Source organism: Pholcus phalangioides, unplaced genomic scaffold, assembly GCF_987345545.1.
Source record: "Pholcus phalangioides strain wild (caught in Gottingen) unplaced genomic scaffold, Ppha-v1.0 ptg000007l_1, whole genome shotgun sequence".
Taxonomy (NCBI): Eukaryota; Metazoa; Arthropoda; class Arachnida; order Araneae; family Pholcidae; genus Pholcus; species Pholcus phalangioides.
In genome coordinates this window covers 37,627,868-37,654,111 of record NW_028301600.1, presented here as the reverse complement: position 1 = coordinate 37,654,111, position 26,244 = coordinate 37,627,868, and the positions used below count along the sequence as shown (strand labels likewise).

The 26,244-nt window shown below is 35.7% G+C and overlaps 1 protein-coding gene across 7 annotated transcripts in view; it reads right to left on the bottom strand.

Moving 5' to 3' along the window:
- Positions 1–26,244, bottom strand: part of LOC149085243 (WD repeat-containing protein 17-like) — a 116,538-nt gene that overhangs the window by 81,077 nt on the left and 9,217 nt on the right. For 6 of the 7 annotated variants that reach the window (XM_089233129.1, XM_089233133.1, XM_089233134.1 and 3 more), the window contains exons 1-5: positions 17,966–18,094; positions 17,132–17,257; positions 15,922–16,348; positions 6,330–6,590; positions 1,393–1,640 (exon numbers count right to left, since the gene is read on the bottom strand). In XM_089233129.1, coding sequence (XP_089089255.1) covers positions 1,393–1,640; positions 6,330–6,590; positions 15,922–16,348; positions 17,132–17,254 — 1,059 coding nt within the window. In that variant the 5' untranslated portion in view covers positions 17,255–17,257; positions 17,966–18,094. Of the gene's footprint in view, positions 1–1,392; positions 1,641–6,329; positions 6,591–15,921; positions 16,349–17,131; positions 17,258–17,965; positions 18,095–26,244 lie in introns of those variants that run through there. The other variant, XM_089233130.1, reaches the window with a different exon arrangement.

Here is a 26,244-nt window from a genome sequence, read left to right as displayed (position 1 = left end):
TCAGAATTACTATTACTGAAGCTGAATTTATTTATGTTTGTACCAAAATAACTTTTTAGATATACCTCTATTTATCTTTCAGAAAGATTTTGAACCATTTTATTTAAAATAAATGATTAAGCAAAGAGAAAAGGCAATAAAAAAAAGGGAGCCTAGACTTGAATGTTTTCAGTACACATATGCTTTTAGTGCAAGAATCTTAGCATCAAAATAGAACAGTCTAGTAAACTCCAAGAGCTCATCTTGAGCATGTATGAGACAGAGAAATGAGCTGACTACATCACATAGTGGGGCACCTACAAACCTGACTGGGTTGTGTATACAGCATAAAAAATAAAACAAAAAACCTTCAATTTTTCTCATCCTCTTTTAACTCTTTTAGGTACAGGCTTTTGACAACAAATTTTAACAATATGCAGTTGAACTGGCATAGATAAATTGCAAAAGTGGTATTAATGTTAATATATGGAAAATCAATGAAAAAAAATTGAAACAAGTTTTCTATTTCTTTTCCTTCTTCAAGCCACCCTTTCCCTATGCCTGTAATACTATTTTCTTTTACTCCTCAAACTGTAGTGAGAGAGAAAAGAAAAAAGTTATTTCGCTGAGTTGAAGGAAGGAAAAAAAAAATTTTCCTTTATAAGGTTACCAATGAAAAGTCTCAAGAGAAGAGAGAGAGAGCGCGCAAATGTATTTCTTCCATATACGTTAAAGGGTTAAATTCTCCTTTATCCATTTGTGAAGCTATTCATTTCAGACTTTAGTCAGTTTGTTTTTTAGAGTGCTTCTTAGAATTTTATGGAACTTATCTTTAAATTTTCAGTAATATTTGAAATAAAGTAAATAATTTTCCATAGAAAATGAGAGAGACTGAGAAATCATGTTTCAGTTAACAAATATGATTCTAAAACAAGTTATCTTTATTAGCCAAGGTATCACAGAACAATAAACTTATCTCAGAGAGTGTTATTATATATAGGAACTATTTTTCATGAAGATGGATTTTACTGATAAGGACACAAATTCGATCACAACTCTACCTTCATCATAATGTTCTGGGAATTGTGGAAGGGACAATCACAAAGACTCCTCCTCAGCTATATGGCTCTAATAAATGTTAATGAATGATTAAAAAAAAAAAAAAACTTTTATACAAGACAACAGGTAAAAAACTAGCTGAACTTCAAAAAACAGAGCATGTGGTATCTTTTTTGAGGAAAAAATTATTCATGAAAAAATAAGCCATCAAAAAAGTCAGATAAGAGATTAAAATAAAAATAAAAAATGTAGTTTTCTCCTAGTCATCAGTAATTTATCTACAAATTAAATAAAATAACATGGAAAAAGGAATTTTTAAATAAATAAATAAATATATATATATATAATTCTCACCATATCTCTGAAAAATTCCCAAGCAGACAATTTTAAACTATAAACACCAATTCCTCCATCTACAAAGAGACAAACGACTCTGGAATGAAATTTGATTCTTGACCCTGCATTGGTATTTTTGGAAACGGATTGGAGGGTTTTGTCATTAATTACACAAAGTGACTGGAATCCTTTTTCTTTCAGCTTAATATTTTCTAAAGGTTTTTCTCTTGAAACTGTCCATATTCTAAGCACACCAGTTTTTGCATCTGCAATAGAGATTCAATTGAAGTATTTGAATAAACATGAAATTATAAGCTTGGATAAGTGATCATGTGCTCAATAAAAAAGGTATGTAAAAGCTATTTGCTAGCGAATACCACCTGCTCTTTAGATGTAGGTGAATAGCATAGAGACACCTGCCATGTAGCAGTACTATTGTGTGATAGCATTCGATGTTGAAGTGTGAGGCCGGACGCATGCAAAAAAAGTGCTCTCAATGGGCAATGGGTCCCTGATGTATTGTATAATTTAACTATTTTAATTAAACCTCTCATATTAACAATGTTGTCTCTCCATCACAATACGTTTCATTTGTTTAGTTTATATATTAAACTGACTAAAAGATTTACAAGACTTGATGTCTGCAAAAACAAATAACATAAAACATAATGAAATAGATATTTTTTTCCTATTAAAAACAGTTAAAATTAAAAGTTCTATGGAAGAAAATAAAAGCGTAGAGGGGGAACACCACATAAAATTCTGAGTTAAATCTTTCCAAACAAAAGCATAAGGCCATAAACATTTCATAAAAGTTTATGTATGTTAGACATCTAGCAAACATACAGGGCGATTCCATAATTTCCCTTTCCGCATTTTACTGGCAAACCATTAATCCTAAAGACATACTTTTATTTAGAAAAGGTATTCAAATAACGTGTAGACGTCATATATATATGTTACGGTAAAAGTTTGAAGACTAGTGAAACCTAGGTTTTAATGGTAAGACCTATTGGAATATATTAAAAACTTAAAAAACTGTTCAAAAACTTAATTAGAAAGTTGTTGCCCTATCTTTCCAGAAGCCAGCAAAATAATTTCATGTTTCTAAGTGTAATGTTTGCTGAAATATTTGAATTCAAAAATCGCAGAAAAGTTGGGAAAGAGCAACATAAACATTTAAATTCAAAAAATCAGAGAAAATTTGGGAAATAGCAGCATAACCGAGGGAAAGAAGTGTTTATGCTGTTCTTCTTCAACTTTTCTCCATTTTTTTTAAAATTAAAATCACTCAGCTAATATTGCACTTAGAAACACATGGAATTTTTTTTGTTGGTCCCAGGAGAGACAGGGCAACAATTTTCTGATTGGATTTCTGAGGACAAGTTGTCTGTATAAAAAGTTAATATTTTTCAGTAAAAACCTCTGTTTTATGAATACCAATGGGGCAAAAAAATTTGACCGTAAAAGAGTGGTGACAGTCAATCAGCAGTTTGAAATGTATACTTTCGTTATACAACAAGAAGTTATTATCTGGCTACAAAAGAGGAGTGACTACATATGAGGGGTGACTGTTAAGAGGGGTCTCACTACATTCTAATAACTATACAGCCCTTGGCACAACATGAATGATGTATCCGATTTCTACACATTATTTGGATACCTTTTCTAATTGGAAGCAGGCGTCGAGGATCAATGGTTTGCTAGTAAAATGTGGAAAGAGGAGTTATGCACTCACCCTGTATATACAATAGTTTTTAACAAACACAAACTGATGATATATGTAAAAAATAACAAAAAATTAATAGGAAAATAAAAAATGAGTGAATGATAATGAAAAAATAAAAATAAATAAAGTGTTCCAAAAGTCTTAGAAAATTAGTCGAGTAAATAATTTCTTCAAATTTATATGACAGATGAAAAATAATAATGGAACTAAAAACTTTATAGCTGCTTTTGCATCACTTTGAAAATAGAAATCATATTTGGTTTAACTTCCTCAACCAACTGCAGCAAAATGTTTGTGAGCAACACGGTATTTAAATTAAAAAAACACTTTGATAGTGGCACAATTTATGTTACACTGGGGAACATTTTTTTTGTTTTCTGTTGAATGAGATTTTTCAACTGATCTACGTTATTTTCTTATTGCTAATTTAGAATTTAAAATTGATTTCTCTCTGGAAGCTCTAGTTTTTTATGCAGTTTGATATTACAACCTGATACGTGGCCAAAGGTCCCTGGACTATCGACTAATGACTCACACTAGCTAAGCTGTTGCAGTTTAGTTGTACTACTATATAGACTCACCAGTGTGTCAATTTATCAGTCTGTAACATCAGTTTCATAAATTTACTCCAGTAACTACTAGAGAGCAGCACTTTTCTAGCATGTAGGGCATGGTGTCAGGAGGACAGACAAAGTACACTTCAGTTGCAGATACAATAAGGAAATGCCATATTCTTCTTTCTCTTTTGTGTTATTTTTGGTGTCAATTTTAAACTGAGTAGCCATTGCATTTTGTGGAGTTCGTTTCAGATCTGATTCATGGCTTGTTTAAGTAGATGTAGATGTTCAAATAGTCCTAATGCATTCAGTTATGTGGTTGCTGCACACTTGTTCGTCAAAGACCTAATATTTCATTGTTTGTGAAGCGTGCTTATAAAGAATATTTTGAAATTAGGGGGACTTGGGGACCAAGACGAGAAATGGGCCCCCTCATATTGTATGTGTATGTCATAATTGCAAGAAAATGCTTTGTGACAGGCCAAAAGGAAAACGAAATGGTGTATCTTTTGGAATTCCCATGGTTTGGAGGGAACCCACAGATCACATAACTAACTGCTATTTTTGCTTGATCAACACACAAGGTGTCGGCAAGAAAAATTGACACAGGATCTATTACCCTGATATTGCATCCACTATTCTACAGATTCCACACTCTGAGCTACTCCTAATTTCTGTGTTTAATGGTTTTGGCTCATCTGAAGATAAAGACACTGAGCAAGATCAGCAAATGTGTGGTGTGTTCGTGATATTCATCTTCCAGAAATGTTTTCAACATCTCAAGTCTCCTTATCTTCTGATAACAAGAATTCATCAGCCCCTCAGCAGTTTAGTCAGTCTATTTGTCACAAAGATGAATGAAAAGGGGAAGTCAGCTTGGCTGCCTTTTAAGGCAGTTATACAAAATTTTCTTGGTAATAGCAATGCAGATAACTATGAGATTCTGGTTACTAGAATGCTGTTGGCTTTTCGTGAGCTTAGGTGCAACATGAGTGTAAAGCTTCATTTCTTGTTTAGTCACCTTCATCAATTCCCCAAGAACCGTGGGGCTGTAAGTGATGAACAGGGAGAGCGCTTTCATCAAGATTTCAAGAAAATAGAAGAGCGCTGCCAAGGCTGCTTGGACAAAAATATGATGACAGACTACTGCTGGCATCAAATGAGATTGCCCTCATAAAGTCCACAAACACAAAAGTTATAAGCGCAAATTCTTGCCTGCAAAGTGCCAGAGTAAAGTAAAAGGGCCAAAATTAAATTCAGAAAAAACTAAAAATGCTATTTTGAAAAAATCTTGAGCTTACATGAAAAAACTGAATTCAGATTTGAAATCAGCATACTTGAGTTAGGTAAGATCAAGTGCTTGTATAAATGCAACAAAAATTTTGTTCCCCAGTGTTACATGGGCGGGGATACGGGGGGGGGGGTGCCGTGGGGGCATTGCCCCTCCCAGTGTCAAAGGTGGAGTCGACTGATCTAATATATACAGGGTGATTATAAAAAAACTATCCCGACATATAGGCCCCTAACTATCATACCATTCACAGAAACTGAATGAAATTTTGGCATAAGGTATTTTGATGTATGCGCTCAAGAATGATATGGAAAACAACAGTGTCACTCTAACAGTTACGATTACAGTGAGAAAATTTCGAAAATATCAAATGGCAACACCAAGTTTTTTGTATTGGAATGTGATCTCCATTGTGAAAAACCCTAAATAGCGTTCGAACGGCAACTGTAGCATGAAAATCACCGGCAGTAGATAGGCTAAAAGTGAGGACAACCAATAAGGACAGAGAAGCAGCATAAAATAAAGCATTTTATTGTGCTTCACAAATTTTCCACATTACCTTGTGGAGGACTAATCAAGCTGGGATCTCAGCCAAAGAAACGGTGTGACGAATGAAACGAGCATTGAACATTAATGCTCTGGTGCACGGCAAAGTCCTTTTTACTTTTTCCTTGCCTAGCTCCGAGGATTTTCGTGCTACAGGTGCCATTCCAATGCTATTTAGTGTTTTTCAGTATGGAGATCGCATTCCAATACAAAAAACTTGGTGTTGCCATTTGATATTTTCGAAATTTTCTCACTGTAACCGTAACTGTTAGAGTGACACTGTTGTTTTCCATATCATTCTTGAGCGCATACCTCAAAATACCTTATGCCAAAATTTCATTTAGTTTCTGTGAATGGTATGATAGTTAGGGGCCCATATGTCGGGATAGTTTTTTTTATAATCACCCCGTATATATGTATATGTTAATTGACATCATCATCATCATGCCCCCCAGCAATGACCGTGCCCCTCCAGACTTCCAAGTCTACCTCCGCTTATGCAATGTTATGAATTTTTTATGTTTGGGAAATCTTCAAGGGAAAAACAAACACTCATAGTTTGGAATGTGCAGTTTGAATCTTGTGATATAAATAAATATGATATACATATTCAAGTTTATGACAGAATTAATACTCATAAGAAAAACTGAGTGACAAAATAAAATTTGTTACAGAAGCATAATAGGCATTGAATAATGGGGGGAGGGGAATGCAAAAAAAATATTTTTTATGTTTATAAAATAATTGAATAAGTCTTTGCAACACCTTTCTGAAATACAGTAATGACACACAATCACAACAGATCTAGAAATTAATAGAAAGATTGTTTTACCGCCAGATACAAATGCTCCAGGAGCTTCTGTCAACCATGATGCACATTTGATAGCAACAGCTTTGCTTGGTGCTGTGAAGGTGGTCACAACATTTATAGGTTTGCATGATATATCAACAAGCTGAATATAGCCATTTGTAGCATACAGTAGATAACTTGAAGAAAATGGATCCCATGATAAAGATGACACTGACTTTTGACTACTAGAAAAGTCAAACTCATTTGTTGGTGTTGGTCTAATGTTTGTCTGTGGTTTTTGCCCTGATTTAGAAAAAAAGCCATTGAATTAGTATTACTTTTTTTCCCTACAAATATGATGCTTAGTCAAACAGTGAAAAAATACTTGAAGCAGAATAAAAGAAAAGTGAATTATAGTGTATGACACACTGGTAAAATAATGAAACATTATAACACTGGAATGTGCCAATTTTAAATCTAATTATTTCAATTTTTGAAAACTAATTAGTAAAGCCCGAATTATATTTTGGCCTTTTTTAGCATTAATGCATATAAATACATAAAATCAAAGTATTTTCAGAATAAGTGCATATTTTTTAAGGTTTATTTAAGCTTGATCACTTTTTTTAAAATAATTTTTCAAACAAATATTGCTCAGAATATTTTCATAACATTTTTATTTTTTCCACAGGTGAGATTTGGTGAATTTATAGAGATGTTTGTATATATAATACTGTATTTTCCAAGTATCAACCGTTTTACAAAACTTGAAACCAATACGTTTATTGGTTGCATTTTCAAGTTTTATAAAAGCACTTTTATAAAATTTTTATAGTGTAATTCCCGCCTATGGCTATTCCTAGACATATGCCAAAAATTGTTAAATTTTTTCAGAAAAATTATTGAAATTGTTTTGTCACTGGTATTTCGTTACTGAGCAGCTACAGCAAAGAAATTAAAAATGTATAAATAAAAAATATGTAGAGTTATTTGCATATGCAGTATATACTGTACACATGTAGGTATATATTTTCTAAATGAATATGCACTAAGAAATGGAAAATATTCATTTTTAAAAACATATCTCCTTTCTTGCATGATTTTTAATGCATATTTTCTCAGTTTTGATACATATCCTGGAATTTTTTTAAAAATTTTTCAGATATGCTTTTTATGCACATTTTGCGTTTTTTCCGCATTTCTTGCGGTTTTCATTGCATATTTTGGCATTTTTAATTGCATATTCTGGCATTTTTAGTGCATATTTTGACAGTTTTAAGTGCATATTTTTAGAGCATATTTTGACAGTTTTAAGTGCATATTTTTAGAGCATATTTTGACAGTTTTAAGTGCATATTTTAGAGCATATTTTGACAGTTTTAAGTGCATATTTTTAGAGCATATTTTGACAGTTTTAAGTGCATATTTTTAGAGCATATTTTGACAGTTTTAAGTGAATATTTTTAGAGCATATTTTGCCACTTTTTAGTGCATATAATCCGGGCTCTGCTAATTAGTAATTATTTCAGTTATCATAATTTTTATGTTGTTGATGATTTTAAAAAACAGTTAAGAACATGAGGAAGTCAGTTTAAATGTACTCATAAAAAATTTTAATCAGGAAAATTCATTTCATTAGCTTCAAACTTTTAAAAGAGGGGAAAAAATGGAAAAAAGAAGGAATTCATTGGACAGCTGACTGGCCAACTCAGTTCCAGCAGAAACCCACATATTTCGTTGCTATGCCATTTTAAACAGCTGCAATTGGGAGTTCTATAATTGGAATTATAGTTTATGTTGCCACTGTATCTCAGTTACCTTCCCAGATGAAAAAACAGTCTATCAGTTATTCAAGTTTGAAAAAATGATATAGACCATTATTCATCCAAACCGTTTGACCATCTGGTGGCATCGTCAGCAATTGTGAGCTTTGGCCTGAATTGCGTCCGACCGTCCACGTACGGTCACCGTTCAGTGAATTTTCTCTCTTTCCAAAAAATATATCTCTTTGCACAACCAGCTGTTAAAAACCTTTGTATGGATAGCTGAGAGTGACGTCATCCTCGGATAAGTCGCCATTTGGTGGCATCGTCAGCAATTGTGAGCTTTGGCCTAAATTGTGTGACTCGTTCAGTGCGCACGAGCTCCAAGGATAGATTGAGATATTCAATGCCTCTGTAGTCTAGGGCAGAGTTTTCCCAACTAGTGTTCCGTGAGAGCATTTTTGGGGTTCTGCGGAATCAAAAGTGACGAAACCCCAAAAATCTCGGAATCCTGATAGCGTCAAAAATTTTCTTGTTACTATTTCACCTGACGCAATTTTTTATATTGATTTATGTCCAGAACGTGTACTCTAAAAACATTTGGGTTGATTTGACCTGTAGGAGAAAAACAATATTCGTGTTGGCTCCTTTCTTTCTTCCTATTCTCACACACAAGTTCTTCAAACAACAACAGAGTCAAAAAGACTTCATGCCAATTGGTATTCTCGAAACTCAAGGTGGATTTTATGAGGGTCTTCCTCCAAGGATGCTGAACTTTTGAATTGAGCCACATGAGAAGAACTCCAGAAAGGCAATGACATTGAACTGCAATTTTTTTCTCTCCCAATTATTCTTCTGTTTAATGTTGAAAGAAAAATGCAAAGAAATTTCCCACGAGTGACCATCATTGTAAGTGGGTGAGTTCACCGAGAATTTAAAGATTCGCACCCCAGTAACACAAAATCGCTCTCAATGTCTAATCAGTGCTGGTCATACAGCATCACGTGACAAACAAACATATGTAGCATACTTGCAGAAAAAAAAAAACCCTACGTAGTGAATTGCTAAAAATTGACTGTCCTTTCACTTCACGTTTTATGTTTTTACTCAAACTTTTTGCTCCTCTGAGACCACGAAATTTGTGTGAAGTGGCTCAGCTCGTCTTGTTTTAAGAATCATGGGCATCACAAGGGGTGGGCTGGAAAGGCTCCAGCCCTGGGGCCCAGGATGATTTTCATTTTTTGTTTTTTTTTAATGCTATAACTCCATCATAAAGGGGCCCGCCAAAGATTGCAGCCTAGGGCCCTGCTCCTGGATGTGGGGGCCATGGTAAGAATAACTAGTTTTTGTTCACATTCACTGTAGCTGGTTCTGATTTGTCACACTGGACGTTGGGGGGGGGGCGGAGAATTGTTGCATTTCGTGAATTTTAATGTGAATACGTAAGTAAAAAATCAGTGATACTTGTGTATCAGTTGTCATGATTGAAAATCCGCGTGAGTATTTGTGGAATACTATTTATCCACTGGAATATGGTAGCTCAGGCCGATAAGCAGGGCCGCCTTAAGAGTATCATGCGCCCCCGGGCCAATTGATTTTTCTAAGACCCTATCAAACAAATTCTGGAAAATTTCAACTAGATCTCATTTTTGTGCGGCCCCTCTTCGCGTGAGACCCCCGGGCCGTGCCCGGGTGGGCCCATGCCTTAAGACGGCACTGCCGATAAGATACTCGCGAACTCTGCCACAAGATGCTTAGAGACGTCGTGTGTTCAATACCCTCTTTTGTCCTCACCAGTTCCTTTTCTGATACAAGGAACAATTGCAAAAACAACGCATGGTGATCAAACATCACATTGCCAGTGAAGAAAGTCTGCACACCAAATTTTTGGCGTGCGTACGAACGTCTCGGTGAGAAACATAAAAAAGCCGTTCGGAATCAGCTCTGAACTGCATAAGTAACTGTCTAAATAGTCCTATTGTGCAGAAAATGAAGGTGGTGGAGGAAAAAAAATGATTAAATGAGTGCGTTTTTCGTTATCTGGAAGCTATGTGTATAACTAGGATGACCAAATGAAAAAAAAAAACCGTTTCCATTGATGTTAAAATAACGAATTCACAATTTAAAAATTTCAAATTGGGTTTTTTAGCAAGCTTGACAAAAACATTTTTATTAAACGATGAAATAGCCGAATATTGTGAAAAAATTATTGTCCCGTAAAATATGGGTCATATGGTCACATTATGTGCAACACACAAATATATTTTTTTGACACTTTTATCTACTACAAGTGAGGATTCTTATTCTACAGAGTGAATGCAGACTTTTGGGATACCCTGTATATTGAAGAAATTTTCAAAATATGTTAAGGGTTCCGCAGAATAGCCTCATCATCATCATCATCAAGGGTTCCGCGCGAGCTTTCACGTTGGAAAACCCTGGTCTAGGGCGTTCACCCGGAAAGTGAAAGGACGTGGGTTCGGTGGTTCGATTCCCCACAGGAGCAGTCAAATTTTCTCTTTCCTTCGCATCAGCCAGCTGTTACAAACCTTTGTAACATCACTAGCGCTGCAATCAAATGCTTGGTCAGCCGGGGCAAGCACACACATTGGCGCTCCCCTGTAATGTTGAAGGAGGGGTTAAAGGGTGAAATTTGCGCCCCCTCTGGTCCGGTGCTTGGGGACGCTACACCCACCTGCTTCCCCAGTTGTGGCCCTGAACACCACTCCCGATTGAAGGATATTCATGATGTAAATAGAGATATCCTATTAATCTTAATGTCATTTAACTTATTTGATCATTTTCTGTTCAAGCAACTTCTATTTCTACTTCTTCTAAACCGAGCGGTCTATCTTTAGCGGGAAATTTACTAGTTTTACCCCTCTTTCAGCAGGGTCGTCATAAGAGGATCATGGGCCCCAGGCCAAGTGATTTCTCTGAGGCCCTACCTGAAAGGTTCTCTAAAAATTCAACTACTTCTCATTTTTCTGAGGCCCATCTTCTTTTGAGACCCGTTGGCCGTTCCCGGGTGAACCCATGCGTTAAGACAGCACTGCCTTTTGGGGGTACGCTCATAGAGAGTCTGAGCGTAGGGACATGTGAATTTCTGAGGATCCAACAATTGCAACAGCAATCCAGCCCACAAAGTATTTACAATTAACAAACATCTCGGCTTTAACCCTAGGCTACGAGAGTAGCTGGAGAAAAGTTGCTCTCAGTGCGGCAGAGTAAAGAAAATTCCATATTTTTTTCAGTTGATGTTTGTGAAAGAAAGATGACAATCAAACTCACACTTGCAAATTGAATATAATCGAAAAAAGATGTTCAAACAGAGAATCTAGATTCGAACTCACAATCACCGACAGGAATAGACAAGCACTCTACCACTGTTCAACAACGCACGCCCACTCAAAACAGTATATTAGTAAACAAAACTGTCAGAAAATAGAGAAGAAATTAAAAAAACTGGAACATAAAAATTGTATATATATACAGTATATGCGTGCGCCATATATACATCATTTAAAGAATTTCATCTCAAAAGAAAAAAATATAATCAATGCAGGCTACGACGCGGATCATTCCTAGATAATTGAGCACTCTACTACGCGGAAAATCCCTGGATGATGGGAGAACGTGGAGGGTTAAGAGTCCAGTTTTGAACATACTTTACACTTTTTACAATATTTAGAAAAAGCGAAAAAGTCCGCAATTTCCACTTGTACGAAAAGTCAGCGTCTTCAGTCACCTCAAACTACTACGCGAAAAGGTCCGCGTCTTACGCATATCCCACTTGTGTGAGCCATCGCGCATAACTTCGCACGCTCCAGATGCTCACAGCGCACACCGAGAGTGCACGAATCCTGGAATTCAGAGTCTAACACGCGTTACATTAATTAATGCGAGACACCTAAGTTGCCAAAATCACGCCAGGCCAATCCAAACTTTTATTCCAACTAAAAGTTATAGTTGGTATTAGATCTCACTCTTACTAGCTCCTCCTGAAACACCTTACAGTTGTTAGTTATACACAAGTGATCTATTACCCATTTGACCTTTATGAAGCTGTTCTAAAGGTGGCAGTTCGTGCATCTTCTTTCATTGACGCATTCGACCAACTTGTGGACCTCTTTTCCATAAACAACAACACTCTTTTTCCTTAAACCCTTTCGCCATATGACCAAATTACCAGCACCGAAAGCACCGGAGAGGCTTAACATTCTATCTCACAGCTCTCGATGCTAACGTAAATATGGTCACGTTGTGTAAGCATGATGAAAATTTGTGGATCTACCTGCAAGATCTGATTCGTCCCACAGCTTCTAGTCGCGAATTTCGAGACTACTTGAATATTATTTGACATACTGTACATACATAATGTTCCTTCTTACATACTTTCGAACTGACTCCAACACACAGTTCCTCTTCCTCGACATTATTTTCTATATCATAAATCACGACTTCAATGTCGAGCTTACGAGTTAACTCGAGCCTCTAACTTGCTTTTTTAGATCATCGTCTTTAATAGTGTCTTCCTGGACTTACTTGATTTCGTCTTTGTCGTTAACTTTGACCATCATAACCCCAGTCTTCACTTGCCTTGGGGGCCGTTCGAGTATTACGTCATAATCGATGGGGGGGGGGGGGGGTTTCCGATTTGCTGACTTTTGATGACAAGGGGGGAGGGGGGGTTCGGATAATGCTTACGTCATCAACCACACTTTATGAAAATATTAGTTAGGATTCAGAGGGGCAGAGCTGATGACGAAATTTTGCTGACAAGGGGGGGGGGGGGTCAAAAATGGCTAAAAATTTGCTTACGTAATACTTGAACGGCCCCTTGCCAGTGATTCCTGATCCGCACACCACCCCTGGCTGGATCATAACTCTTCCTCAGAGTATCGAGCACATTTTGTACTGCTTTTTTTACCTAATCGCTATTAGGCCCATCTTCTTCCTTCCTTCCTTCCTCTTCATTTCGCTTTTCAGCTCTCACGACTTTTGTGAAGGTTTTTTTTGGCGTGATCACCTCTTCTTCTCTCTTTTCCTCTGTGAGGTGATGGTTCAATACTCGTATAACCATACGGAAGAGTAGATGACTTTGCCTAATAATACCCAGAAACTCGTCAACGAATAAGGCAAATACCAGGAAATACTAAAAAATTCCTAATGCATTTCGACACGCTATGGGTGTCGTCTTTAGAGTATCACGCTGACAAAGTTTCCCACTTGGATTGAATACCAAATCTTCAATCTCGGTTGCTCAGCGGAACGAAAAAAAAAAAACGTCTGTTCAAGTCAAACGTCGTGGAAAGAATGAAGGGAAGCGCCTGCGTGTGTCTTCTGCAGCAACCTGATTGGCTGCTTGAGAAATGGAGCTATCCGATTGGTCTATTCGAATTTTTTTTAGATTCCCGCTCGTAATGAATTTAAGCCATGGCGAGATGAGATCGGTGGTGTTGATTTACTGTCGTTTACTAATTTATTTTTGAAGTTCCGGATATATGCGCCTTCGTAGAATAATAGTCTCAAAAAGAGTTTAGCCTTACACCCATAGATATGTGCTTACTAAAAACTTTCAAACCCCCTAAAGATGCTATACGACAGAATAAACAATGGGGCATTTATTATATTCCATGTGGTGATTGCCCGCTTGGCTACATAGGACAAACACGGAGACCCATAAAAACTAGATTAAATGAACATGCTCGCTGTGTTAAATATGAAGAATGTGAAAAATCAACCATCGCCGCGCACTGCTGTCGACAGGGCCATAGATTCGAATTTCAGGAAGCGAGAGTTTTTCACAAAGTGAAATCCACGGCCGATTTAGACTTCTACGAAGGCACATATATCCAAGCCTTCAAAAATAAATTAGTAAACAACAGTAAATCAACATCACCGATCTCATCGCCATGGCTTTTCATTACGAGCAAGAATTTAAAGAAAATTCGAATAGACCAATGGGATAGCTCTACTTCGCAAGCAGCCAATCAGGTTGTTGCAAAAAACTTACACGCAGGCGCTTCGCTTCATTCTAGCCACGACGTTTGACTTGAACAGACGTATTGTTTTTTGTCGTTCGGCTGAGCAACCGCGATTGAAGATTTGGTGCTCAATCCAAGTGGGAAACTCGGTCAGCGTGATACTCTTATCCTCTGAAGACGACACCCATACCGTGTCGAAATGCATTAGGAATTTTTTAGTATTTCCTGGTATTTGCCTTATTCGTTGACGAGTTTTTGAATCGTATAACCATTTCAAAGACCTTCCTTGACCTTGTCTGTCACTTCCTCAACATTAAAGTTCCTCCTTACTTCTTAATCTGTGCCATTCACCTCATAACACTTATGTGGTGGTCGTATAATCACACAAGATCGATTTCTTTTATGTCCAATTGCTCTCTCTTCAGCACGCTAACCTCCTCTTTAAAGGAATTCTCTACAGAGTTGCCCATATCCTTCATAATTTCTCTTCGCATCATAACTTCTCTCTGATACAAGTTAGAGTCCACCTTGTACCATTACGCCTCTTCAAAGGCCACATCCAATTCCTCGTTGTCTCGCTTGTTCTTCGCACTTTCCTGTTTCAATAGTCTCTTGTCTTTCCCTGGTGAAAGAGCCTCAATAATAGATTCCTTCAACTTCCTAATTTCCTCTGTCAGGTTTTGTTTAACCTCTTCTACTTTCTTTTGGTACCGCTGTTTCAGTTGCGTAACTTGTTCTTTTAGTCTTTGTCTCTTCTAACTGGTGCATCACCATCCTTATTTTATCATTTTCCCCGACAAGTTTTTCTTTCCCTTCACTGGAACACTGCACCCTTTAACTTTTGCAGCTCTCTCTAAATCTTGACACTTCATGAAACCATTGTTTGTCGCCTTAAGGCTTGATGCCTTTTCTTTGTACTTCTCCTCTGCATCGAAGAGCAGAGTCTTCTTCTCTTCAAGCTCTTCTTTCAGTGCAGCGAACTGTTCTTTCAGGATCTGATTCACCTGCCCTTGTGTGTGTGTCTACCTGAGAGTCTGCGTGTGCTATACAGTGTTGTGTGAAATTAGCGCTGCTATCTTTTTTTCAAATTGAAAGTGAAGTGTGATGATTTAATATTTTTTTCGTTGTAGAGTCTCTGTGGTAAGACTTTTTAACGGAGAGATGGACTCGCACTGACGCATCAAGTTGGAAACTAATTTTGTTTTTATCGACAGGGCTAACTAACTAGATACTTTCTCAGCCGAGGCTAGCATGGATTTTGATGTCCTCACAATATTATTCAAAGAGAGGTTAAATAGTGAATGTGAAGCCCCTTCTGGTCAGGCATCAAACTCACCTACTACCTCTCCCCCCCCCCCCCCCAGTTGCAGCCCTGTTTACTGATAAGTTGTTTCAGTTAACAATGATAGCAATTTTTTGGAGTAATTTTCTGTTTGGAATTCGTCAAATAATAAAAGAGAAAAATATAAAGTACTTATATTACAAATTTAAGTGCTGGATGTTGATTTCCGCAGTCTCTGGTAATATATTAAAGAAACATCGATTTAGTTTTTTCGCAAATAAACAAAATGTGCAATTTTCTTCTAAGCAAGGCACGGAATCGTCAGTTCTCTTTTAAATTTTTCTTTTAAACGAAGAGTTTGCTTAAAGTTGGGAAGTCAAGACTAATAACTGTCTCAAACCATTCTTGGAGCTTAAAATAAGGAAAACGGCTTGTGTGTGTGTGTGTGGGAAATTTAAAAAAAGTGCAATTTTAGAATATCTTACTGCAAAAACACTATAAACATGCCTACATATAAATATGTAAGTAGAAGTTATATCACTATAGCATTAAAACATACATAAATAACGATGCCATCCAACGAGACTAAAAAAATCAATTACCTGGAGTGAAAATAGAAATAGTTCCATCAGCATGACCGATCGCCAATTGGTCAACAATGGTATGATGCCAGCAAAATAGCGTTATAGGTGAGGCTGTCGACGATATCTGCTTAAACGGTTCTGTCATAGAATCAGCTGCATTACTCATTCTAATATACCTCCATGCATAGATTGGACTTTTACCGTCACTGTAAGTTATACAATCATTTTTTTCTGGAAACCATGCTATCAAAGATGGCATCACGAGAGGATGATTTAGAGTACCAATTACTGCATGCTTCGCTATATTCCAGATAAAAATTTTCGCGTCTGATCCAGAGCTTGCAATTACATCGTAATCGTACGGATGCCATACTAAACACGTTATTGTCTTTTTGTGCTCTGACATTATTGAATGTAAATAAAACTGGTGTGTTTCATTATTCCACTGTAAAGAGAGAGATAAGAGTAGCTTTTAGATAAAATCATACAATACAACTAGAATGCCTCTTAAATAAAAGAAAATATGGAGTAAAAAATTACCAACATGTTCAATTATTATTTACTTCTATGCATAGAAAGAGCTATGCATACAGCTCTAAGAAAGACATACTAAAAACAATCTTTAAATGGCTCTTCTGTAAAATTGCCCGTTTGTGACATAGTGGCTTTTACTTCTGGTATACAGATTTAAAAATATTTGAAAACCTTTGATTGTCTTGGGGGAAGAGTACGGGCCTCCTATGTCCCTCCCAGCGTACGCCTGTGTATGTATCACATCTCAGTGTGTGTGTGTGAGAAAGAGAAGTGTAATAATAGCTGTGAGAGGTGATTTTTTCTCAGCCTATTAATACATCAAGGAAAGAGACTTTCTGGATATTATTGCGCTACTTGCCCGGATTGCAAGAGAACCGGGATTCGGTTCCCGGCGAACACCAGCAGACTTTTCTTTCCGAGTTCACCTCGGCAATAATATCCGGAAAGCCTCTTCTGTGATGAAATAATAGCTATTTCGCGTTGGGGACTTAACTACACATAAATAAGCAATCTTTTCACAGTTTTTTTTTTAAATCAGTCGCAAGTCGCAAAAAAACTATTGTTGCTTCACTGAGATTTATCATTCTCACGCTGTGGAAGAGATTTGGAGAAATTACACCCATAAATTTCAGGAACTTATATTTTGATGAATCTATGTTGAAAATCATTTTTCCGAGTGAACTTAGTGCCTTACTTCAAAAATATAAATTGCAAGTGTTGCAGCATAAGCAAATCTTGTCCCTTTCGAAGCAGCTACGTTTAAATTCCATGGTTGGCAACCAGCCGGTATTAGAGAAATTTGCTGCGTTATAGTCATACTCTGAAAATGAGAAAAATCTAAAGATTTAGATACAATGTTTCTAAGACAAGAGAGCAGTATACGTATGCACAATGAGATAAACAAATGAAATCAATAAGAATATTAATCCCTATACCCAATATATACCGAATTTATCACTAAGCTAGAATTCAACAATAAAAAACTTATATATTTAGTTAAGTATGGAAATAGAATTGATTTCGATCATCTAACAATATAAATATCTAGAATCCAAATAAAAAAAGTTTTTATCAGATTTTAGTTATTGGAAACTCAAAAGAATGGCTAGGACGCATTTGCTATTAAAAAAAAAAACAAGTTGAAATTAATTTTATGATTTTTATTAATATGCAAAGTGTGTAGAGATATTCAAGACACATGACTAGGTCTTTTGATCATTAGAAAACATTTCTATAACAAATTTTTTTCAAAATAATATACTTCTATGAAGGTTATGGATTTTATGAAATTTGACTGTGTTTACAAACACTTGATGCTAACTATTAAAAATTAGTTCTAATTTTTTCAGATATTTTCGCACAAAAAAGTAGCTTCAAGATATTTCGCAAAGGAATTTATGTTAGAAACAAATTCGTTATCGTAAAATTTGGTTTTTTGCAAATGAAATTTAAATTAAAACGGGTTCCTACTTAATGTGACAAAAAAAAAAAAAAGGTGGAAAATAAATTAATCGAAACCTATATATACCTTTCTGGCAGATGGTACGATTAACAGAGATTACTTTGTTGTATATATTGCATTTCCTATATAATATTTAGAGAGTTGAAGATTTTACACTTCAAGATTGTAAGGCTTCCGATGACCGATTTCTACGACGTCGGGACTACAATCAAGCAGATCCGGCGGGACTTTTGAAATAAATATTGTTTACCACTCGAGTCATTCCGTAACTATGGAGACATGAAACCTCATCGATCTTTTCGTTGCCATCTTTAAGTTAAGGGTGGAAAAAGGAAATATGTGTATGAAATGAATTTCCTGGTGCTTAGAAAGTACAATTTATCATTCACGCTCAAGAGAGTCACCAAAATACTATTACAGCATAATATCTATCATGGGCTAAATTTAAAACGCTGTTGGACGTGATATGTTCAAGCAAAAAATCCCCAATTTTTTTCAAATAAGAACAGATTTTTCTTTCAGAGAATGAATAAAAGTAATACATAACTGAAACATTTCCTACGATAAACAACGTTTACCATTATAAAGTATATTTGAGTACAAAATACAAACAAGACTCGTAGGAGCATCATGGGCCCACGGGCGAAGTGATTTTTCTGAATCAACCTGGCATTGCCTGCCTACCAATTTGCATGCTTACTCTCAAAATTTTTAACTCGATCTCACTTTTACGATGCCTCTGGCCCGTACCCGGGTAAGGCCATTTGGAAATTTGAATTTAATTTCTCGTTTTTTCAACTCTGATAAAAGAATCAGTGAAATTATTGAATAAAAATTATTTATCCTCACCGAAACAAGGAAACACAAAAATATCAGTTTGCTTCCAGATAATCATTCTAACTGAAAACAAATGAGTTGATATCAATTTCATTCACTTCTAATGTACATACGTTCTAGATTCCGTGTTCGCAATTAGCTGAGAGATATTTCTCTAATAATTTGTGTCCTTCAGAGCATGTCACATGTCAAACTCCAATAACTGCGGCTGAATTCTATCTCACAGTACATGCCGATACCGTCTTTTCAGTATTATGTTTAGCCTGTGATCACTGATTCCATTAGATGCAGAGATCAAAGGACAGCTTCACTACAGCGCATAAATTGAAGGGCTGGGTTGGGTGATGCATTTGACGGAACATAGGATTTTGAACTACAAGAGGGGAGCTATAAGCACGACTCTTCAAAAGGAATACGAGAGAAAAATACTATCTAAAACACACCACGTATTGAATTGCAATGAAATCGTAGAATTTTTGCGTTGGACTGGAATGGTTTTGTAACCTGTATTGATCAACATAAATAATTTTCAGCTCGTTTAATAAATTATATGAAATTGAAGGATTTGGCGTTTAAAAAGTCCCGCACCGTCGATATATGAAATAATGGGATTGATTTTTAACATTTTTTTTAAAATTAAAACCAATATGTGGTTTTTATAATTTTCCTGTTCCGCATTATAACTGCCATATTGGAAATCACTAAAACGTCTAGAAATTGCCACCTACTTTCAAGAATTTTTTCCCATTTGCGAGCTGAAAAATGCTTTCTCCTCAAAAATAATAATAAAAAAATCCAAGGAGGAGAAATTTTTCTGTTATTTATTCTGTACGCAATAATACTGTACTACCTAGAAGGAGAAAGGAAAAAATAGTCTCTCTTCCCCTTCTGTTATCAGGCATTGAACAAAAGCTGACTCCGCCTGCTGGCAGTTGATTGACAGGACGGGGTGGGGAGGAAAACATGTTATCAGAAGAAAACTTAAAACCGTACCTGGGCTCGTAAATGCCGAAATAAGAGCATTTTAAGAACCCGAGATATCTCGGGATTGCCGCTGTAAGGGTTGAAAACCAATTTTAATGTTTTAGACCAGAAGTCGCAACTAAACTCAACTGGCATGCAATTATATATATATATATTTTTTTTATTTACCAAAAATCGAATTCCGTGTATGAGTCACAGCCGTTTAGTCTTCCAATTATATAACCAAATCAAAAATCACAACCTTTTAATCGGCAATGGCGAGATACCGCTCCTCCATAAAATTATCTAATTTTGGCATTGACAAAACTAGGTATTTAGTAAAGTTTATTTCTCAATAGAAAAATTTTCCAAATACTTCTTAGTTTGCACCTACTGAGAATTGGAAGAAAGTCTACTTCATTAAAAAAGATATGGCATTTTGTAGGGGAGTTTAGTGATTTATAATTGGCACTTAAATATTTAATATTTTGTTATTAATATTTTATATGTGGTTTCAGGTACTTGAAACCAGTCGCCACTTTGCACTATGTTCGTACCCTGAACGCTCTAGTGGCATCTTCCTGATACTGGTTTCTCCGTGAAAAACAGCGCTCGTCTGACAGTGCTCTGTACTGTTGTACTGTTTGTAGGACTGTTGTTCTGTGTTGACAATCAGAAACGATGTGAACAAACATTCTGCGAGAATGACCCCAAAATCATCGGAAGATGAAAGAAAAAAAGCGTCAATTTTTAAAGGACACTGACTTTTTGTGACGCTTGATGTTTTTTTGATTTCAGATGGGTGATGATGTCAGTCTTTCCACCATGGCCGATGTTTATGCCCTTAACATAACTTGTACAAAAAGAAAAAGTCGGCCCTTTTCTGGAATGTCTGATGAAAGGAAATTCATCGGAATAAGTATCTTTAAAATTAATTAAATATTTTTTACTTATCAGTATTCGTGTTTTGTTATTGCACGTACGTAACTTCAACAAAAGAGGAAGTTTTGACCACATGCGTGTCACTATGATCTTCAATTATTATCCAGGACTATTGTCTGTTAAGCTATTCTCCTGCACGATAAGACAAACAACTTTTATTGTTACCATCAGAGGGTTTGTAAAACTTCCTTTTAAAAAGGAATTTTTCCCACTATTCCCCCATTTACGACGTATGACGTCATTTCGAAACGGGGAAAAACAGAGGGAAAAGATTTTCTGCCCCACAATAAATTCCTTAGGGATTATTTTCAGAAGCGGGAATTCTTTTTAAATGAAGTACATTTGTTTTTACATCTGGAAATAAAACTATACTGATCAAATTTCATAATTATAGCCATAGCTGTTTCGGGTCAGCATGATTTCGCTATGTAACCTTTGACCCTTAGGGGTCGAATTAAAAAAAGATTTCCTTCTTAGTTTGTTTTTTACGTCATCAAATAAAACTACTGATCAAATTTCATATTCATAACTCCAGTGGTTTCAGCTTTAAAATGTCTCGCCGCAGAGAGCAACCAGGTCTACAACGTTACAATTATTCATTCATTACACTTCACTCACTATGAGTTGAGAAAAAACTCAGAGTTTAAAAAATTGATTGCAGACTGCAGCACTACACATAACAAGCATTACACAGAAACAAACTTCACGGAAGGTTCACTGTACATACACACATTACAACATGAACCAATTCGTTAGCAAGTTCCGCAGAGGAGAGCTATGGACGAGGTGCATGTCTGGTTTAGTAGTAGTAATAGCGGTGGTTTCGGCTCGGGATGATGAATCTGTCAGTCAGTCAGCCAGGACATGTCATTATATATATTGATTAACTAATAAGTTTATTAATATTAAATTTGTAAATACAGCTCTAAATTGCATTGATTGTAAAGATCTTATTTTGGTGGTGAATGAGTCTTTCAAATCCGAGGTTGGCGGCAACTCATTATTTGAAATGCACTATAATTACTTTTGTTTTTAAAACTGTAGATAGAAATATATTGAATAATTACTGCCCTGTTTCTATTCTTCCTATCTTCTCTAAATTAATTGAAACTGCAGTAAAATATAGACTACTTTGTTTTTTTAAATAGCAGCAAATGTTTCACTTCAAGTTAGTATGATTTCTTAGAATATCAGGGTACTGAAAATGTGTAATTAGAATTCTGCAGGTTTATCTATAGAAGCATTGAAGGAAATGAACAAACTGTTTCTCTTTCTTGATATCTCAAAGCATTTGAAAACGTCAATCATGAGATCTTGCTATACAAATTCGTGTAAAATTGGTAAATGATATAGGTGCCAAAAACAAAATTCAAACACCGTTTTTCACGTTAAAGTATCAAATGAGTAATGCTTTATAATATAGTCAATGTGAAAAATGCCAGGTAGTCTTCTAAATAATTCAAAAGAATGTACATAGAGGACACAAGTGTGAAAGTTCCTACGGGATACAAAAACAGTTTTTTGCGATTTTCTAAAATTTTCGCTTTTGGCTTACAACGTTTACCACTTTTACCCTTCAGTTATCTAACTCTGGTATTAGGAGTGAAATGCTACAATAATTCAAGTCCTATCTAAATGAAAGAAAATAGAGCTAAAATAAACAATTCTTTCAGTGAATAAAACGTTCTATAACTAATAATTCAAATAAAGGAGTTCCTCAGGGTTCTATTTTAGGTGCGATTCTTTTTACTATTTTTATTGATTTTTGTTCATTGAAACTCTTCGGTAAAATAATAACATACACTGATGATGATGACTATACACTGCCTATAATAATTTGCATTCACTGAAAAATTGGTTGAACATGGTCTTCTAATAATAAATGATTGGTTTAATAATAACGATATGAAACTGAATCTCCAAAAAACAAAATTCCTCCATTTTAACTTGATTGGACACTGCAATTCAGACATAGTGCTCAAATCCCATGTAATAAATGGCTCAAGAAATGATTGCAACTGCCCCAATGTAGAATTTTTTTTCTTGGAAATATCTCGGAATCCAGTCGGACTCAAACTTGAAGTGCAAATATCACGCTGCTTTACTAACCAAAAAACTTAAAAACTTTCTCTACAAATTGTATCATTTACATAAAATTGGCCCTTCTTCCATTCTACAAACATTATACTATTCATGGATACAATCTCCATTACAATATGGATTAACAACTAGGGGACATATAAGATCAACCTACTTCCTACCGTGACAACTCAAAATAGATTTCTTAAACTTTTAGATCATTCGGTTTTGACTTCTGATTTGACAGTATGAAACGTCTTCGGTTACGACTCTTGTTGGTCTATAAACTAATATTAACCCTACATAAAAACAAGAACTTATGTCTAAAAAATTCATTTCTTTGAGGAAGACCTGATGAAATCCCTTCACATAAAAAAAAGAGATATTTAAAAAACACCTTGTATTTAGCCCACAAAATTTACAATGCCATACCATTCGAATAAACAAATATTAGCTTCATATTCTAAATTTTAAAAAAGGAATTATTTCATTACATTTCAACAATTTCTAATACTGAAGACTACTTCTAGAAGTGGACCATTGGAATATACAAAACCCATACTTAATCTTATAACTGTTATTAATATTATGTATCTGTATATGACTATAATTTTTTTAAAACTAAGATTGTAAATTTCATTGATTGGTAAGGGTATAATTACCCATTGACAACCAGGGTTGGTCTGATTTTGCCCAACCCGAAAAAAATGCCGGGTTTTTTCAGAAAAAACCCAACAAAAACTACACCTTAAAACTGCATTTACTCGCAAACAGTATACTTTCTAATGATGTTATTGCATTGTTATATTTTTATTATTATTTATTCAATATTGGTTGGCCGAGGCCTATACAAGGGAATGCGGTGATGAAGTTAGAGATGATCGATGTCAAAAAGAAAATCGGAAATTGTTTCACAATCAATAATGTTTGGGGGGGGGGGGAAGAGGTTGTTCCAGTCGGTTATTGTTTGAGGAAAGAAACTAAATTTGAAACAATCTGTGGATGCAAAGATGGGTTTCAATTTTCGTGAATGGTTAATTCTTTTTGAAAAGTATGAAGCCGGAGTTAGAAAATTCGAGGTGTCGATATGAAAATGACCGTGAGAATTTTAAAAAGGAAGGATAACCGAGAGATATATCTACGGGTAAAAAGCGGTTGCATATTGAGTTGGCGCTTGAGCTCAGTGACGGAGGCAGAGGATGACCAACAGTTAAGAATGAAGCGGGCGGATTTATTTTGAATAGATTCTAATTTGTCTATATTGGAGAGAGTATAGGGGTCCCAGATTTCACAGGCATATGAGAGTAGAGGAAGAATGGAGGTTTGGAAGCAGAGATGTCTGAGGTGAAGGGTAGAGTTTTTGAGGTTCCGATGAAGAAAAAAGAGTTTTTGAAGACACTTATGAAAGAGGTAATCAACATGGAGATTCCAACGGAGGTCGGCAGAAATAATTACACCCAGATATTTATAACTAGAAATTTCGGTGATCAAGGAGTTTTCGATAGTGTAAGAAGAAACGAGGAGATGTCTTTTGCGAGTAATTCTCATAAAAACTGTTTTTGAAGAATTAAGGGGTAATTGCCAGGGCGAGCACCATTGAGAGACAATGTTGAGGTTATTTTGGAGAAATGCTTGGTCAGATTCGTTGTGCACAGTGTGGCAGATGACGCAATCATCTGCAAAGAGTCTAATATGACAATTGATGGAGTTCGGGAGATCGTTAATGTAAATCAAAAACAATAATGGCGAGAGGACCGAACCCTGGGGTGTGCCAGACTCAACTTGGAGAAATGGGGAGTTCTGGCCCTTGAAGGAGACAAACTGACTGACTTCCACTCATTTAAGCAGTTGAACACATAGGCCAAGGTTTTGGAGTTTTAGTAGAAGTTTATTGTGGGGCACCCTGTCAAAAGCTTGACATATTTTAAATGTCTTTTTTTTTTACAAGTAAAGGAAATAAACATTCAATTTAACCAACTCACGCAATTACCAATCCTTTTCAATAACACCTTTTGATTTGAGTGATCTTCCACTATTTCTTTCACTTTCACTAATATTTCTTTGCTTTTTCACACCCAAGTTTGTTTCTTAGTTTTGACCATAAAAAAAAAAAAGTAGAAAAATACGCTCTATTGATGCAGACGTGGATGTAATTGAATGCAGATCTTCAAAAAATTTGCAAAAAAAAAGTCTGCTTTTAAAATCTTATTTCTTTCTGTCTTGCAATGCATGATTTTCCACTACTTTTTTACTTCAACTGATCACGGTTTATGAAAACATTGTTCCTGGACAGAAATCTACGTCTTCTATTTGAAACATCTGTAATGCAATGACAAATTCCGTATTCAGTTTTTTGATCCATTGTTCAGCGGAAGCTTCTTGTTCCTTAGTTAATCTTTTTCTTCTCAAAACGGGATCCGTCATATTTGCAAGGAAATGAAATGGAGTTAGTGCTTTTTCAAAGCGATGTGCAACACACTCCTTATACAAAGATAATTCTTTACTTTCCAGTACATCTAGCCATATTTCTAACTGTCTGACCAAGAGTAAAAATACAAATACAACGCCACAACAGGCAAAATGCCCAACGAGGTGGTTTTTTTCAATTTCTGTATGTTAAATGGATATTTCTCTGTACTTTTGGTAATTATGGATGAATGAAGATTCATAAAATGGGCTGAACAGCCAAAAGCAAAGACATGTGGATGGTTTTAGACAATTGTCACGAAATTTTTTCATTTTGTGCTCGTTATCGCAAAAATTAGCAAACACACTTCTATTATACTATAGTATCCATAGCCCTCTCAGCTATTTCCGCACAGAATTCTGCTGTTTTCTTGTGAGAGCCACATTCTACAGTATCTATTAAGTGGGTGCTCTAGCTAGTGTGGATACTCACTGCGATGATGGAGTCAGCATTTACATTTGACCAACCATCCAACATCAGAGTGTGTGTGTGTGTGATAGTTGAATTTTTCAATTTCTCTGTCATTAGCATATCGAGTTTTATCTGCCTCATCTAATAATGATCCAGCTAATTTCTTCCTATTAGGAGGGATATAACCCTGATGCAAAGCATTAACCATTTCTCTAAATGCATCACTATCGGTTATGTTAAAAGGTATATTATTAGCATAAAAAAATTCTGATGCTTTTCAAGAACTAACTAAAATCTATACAAAGCACTCTACAAAAAGACACATAGTGACAGAAGGCTGAGAAAAAGAACTTAACGATTGGATGAAAGAGAATTTAAAGGAAAATGAGGGACTGCACGTATTTTAAACACAATGCAATTGGGTTTGTGAGCTATAGTGGAAAAAAAAAAGTGTGTGGAAGTGGCATGTGCTATATGTGATATATGGTCAGCTCAGTTCTCTTTCACACACATGCAGAAGGAAAAGATAAGTTTCTAGAATGCCCAGATTGTTTCGTTTGGCATTAAGTCTTACCGTGTGCACTGAAAACATTTAAGTCAGAGGCTTTTATGTCTCCTTTTTTTTAAAATGCATTTTCTCTTACCT